The sequence below is a fragment of the Poecilia formosa genome, unplaced genomic scaffold (genome assembly GCF_000485575.1).
Source record: "Poecilia formosa unplaced genomic scaffold, Poecilia_formosa-5.1.2 Scaffold661, whole genome shotgun sequence".
In the NCBI taxonomy this organism is placed as follows: Eukaryota; Metazoa; Chordata; class Actinopteri; order Cyprinodontiformes; family Poeciliidae; genus Poecilia; species Poecilia formosa.
In genome coordinates, this window is record NW_006800600.1 from 45,342 (window position 1) to 47,928 (window position 2,587).

At 42.2% G+C, this 2,587-nt stretch overlaps 1 protein-coding gene across 4 annotated transcripts in view; it reads left to right on the forward strand.

The window, feature by feature from the left end:
* The window catches only part of LOC103130679 (CD276 antigen homolog), a 4,414-nt gene extending 2,833 nt beyond the window's left edge, over positions 1-1,581 (forward strand). Inside the window, exons 2-3 of one of the 4 annotated variants that reach the window (XM_007542139.2) lie at positions 948-1,295; positions 1,359-1,581. In XM_007542139.2, the coding sequence (XP_007542201.1) occupies positions 948-1,295; positions 1,359-1,498 (488 nt within the window). In that variant the 3' untranslated portion in view covers positions 1,499-1,581. Of the gene's footprint in view, positions 1-947 lie in introns of all 4 variants that reach the window. The other 3 variants (XM_007542140.2, XR_001660348.1, XR_001660347.1) reach the window with 3 other exon arrangements.
* Positions 1,582-2,587: the final 1,006 nt, after the last annotated feature.

Below are 2,587 nucleotides of genomic sequence, written 5' to 3' on the forward strand. Positions count from 1 at the left end.
CCCCTGAATGTCTGGAGGGCCCCTGAATGTCTGGAGGGCCTGAATGTCTGGAGGGCCCCTGAATGTCTGGAGGGCCCCTGAATGTCTGGAGGGCCTGAATGTCTGGAGGGCCCCTGAATGTCTGGAGGGCCCCTGAATGTCTGGAGGGCCCTGAATGTCTGGAGGGCCCTGAATGTCTGGAGGGCCCTGAAAGCAAAGTCTTTCTCCTTAAAATCAATCTTTCATAACTCTATAACCTGACATTATTATCCTTGTTTAAGTCATACTTAAGTCTTGTAATCATTTGTGGTAACACTTTATTTGAAGGGGGTGAATAAGACTGACATGACACTGTCATAAACATGAATAAGCCTTCATGAATATTTATGACTGTTGTCATAAAGCGTCATTCGGTAAATTATGACACTTTTAATACAAAGTTGACATTATTCAAAATGTCTTTATGACAACTTGACATTAACCAGGAAATCATTACTGTTATAAATTTGTTATAAAAGTTTTACTGATTGCACGTTAAAAATTAGGTAACTTTATGTTATTAGAGGTAAAGTTTAAACAGTAACAGAGCGGGGCGATCAGCCTCGGCTGCTGGGATTGGACTAGACCAGAACCAGTCATGACTAACAGGGTACCAGTAAGTACGATAACCAGGAAAACTGGACCGACCCGCAGACACCTGAGCCCAGAGGGAAGGTTGTATTGGCCTTTATTTGATAGTGGATGGTCAGTAAAGCGGGTCATGAGAGAAGTGGGCAGACATGCAGCACCAGGCCGGGAATCGAACCTGTGACCGCCGCATCGAGGACTGAGGCCTCCATGTGGGCCGAGCCGAACCGCTGACCCACCAATCGAAACCTTTTAAAATCCAACTCAGATCCTTTGGTCTCTGTCCTCCATGTGGAGTCTCATCACTCTGACCTTTGACCTCTTTGCTCTGTTTCCTCCAGCAGAGGAAGTAATCTCAGCAGAACCGGGTCAGCCGGTCACTCTGCCATGTAAAGCTAATGGATCAGAACCAGTGACGGCCGTGGAGTGGAACAGAGCGGATCTGGAGACAGAACATGTTCTCCTCTACAGAAGAGGAAAAGGAGAAGATCCAGCCAGCCAGAACCCGTCCTATAAGAACCGGGCGAGCCTGAAGGACGAGCAGATGAAGGACGGAGACATGTCTCTGGTTCTGAAGAATGTGAAACCCAACGACACCGGAACATACCAGTGTCGTCTGGAGAAGCAGAAGCAGAAGCAAGCCTTTGGTTTTAAACCCGTCTGCAGCGTCCAGCTGGTTCTTCGTCCAGGTGAGGTTCTGGTTGGTTCTGAAATGTTCTTCAGTCATCTGAGACTCACCTGGTTCTGATCAGCAGGGACCAAAGATGGACTGAAGAATGAAGGACGGAAGAATGACGGACTGAAGAATGACGGAGTGAAGAACGAAGGAAGCAGCCGATCAGGGAACAAATTCACTCTGCTGATTTTACTTGTTCCTGCTGTGTGGCTGTAGGGGTCAAAGGTCACCAGATAATAACCACAGGGTTCATGAAGTTGAAGTTTGTTCATTTCAACACAATAAAAACTTTTATGCTATTTTGTGGGATTGTTTCATTTTCTCCCAGCAGCGTTTCTGAGGTTTCTCCAGGATTTATTAATAATTCAGAGTAAATGAATCTGAACTGAACCAGACTATTGATCAGAATAAATCATTAAATATCTAATGGGGAGCAAAGCATGATGGGTCGGCAGAGTTTATAATCATCAGAATCAACCTTCAGTCGATCAAATGATTTAAAACCTTAATCTTCCAGGATGTGGATCGTCTGAGGCTGAACTGATCGATAATATTTTAGATAAAATCGTCAGATTTTTCTCTAAACCTGAATAATTTCTGAAGAATCGGCAGTTTATCCTCTGAACAAGGGCGTAGGAACGAGTCTTTCATTGGGGGGGACGCATATCGGAAACCTGACAGATCAGTAAATATTTCTGCTTATAAGCAGAAATGTCAAACTATTTATGCCATCAACACATCAGTAATGCGTTACTCTAATCTGACCCTTGTTTCAGTAACAAGTATTCTAACACGTTACTATTTACAGTCCAATAATCAGATTAAAGTTATGCATAGTATAATGACCGTCATTCCAGGATGAACACTCACTTTAGCATTTGCCTCACAATTAGCAAGATAAATACTCTGGTAGCACAGACAGGCTAACAGATTTGATATAAATTGACTGGTAATTGAACAAGTTCTACTTATTTCTAAAACCAAAGTAGAAAACAGCTCATAAAATAAGACTCAGCAGTTTTAAACTAAATACAGCAGTTTGACCAACAAAAATAAAATCTAAAAAACAAGTTTTGTTCTTCTTGAACATCTCTCTACATCAGTGCAACAATTTGATCTACAAAATAAATAAAAATTATACTTTTCACGTCTAACAGACACCTTAGCTCCTCACTGTTAACTCAGTCTCACTTTCCAGCCCTGCATTCAGTAACTTACCAAAGATCCATGAAAAACACTGAGGCAAAAAGACTAAATGTTTTTCTTCTGTCATTTTCAGCCGCAAACATTTAACTAAAATATCTA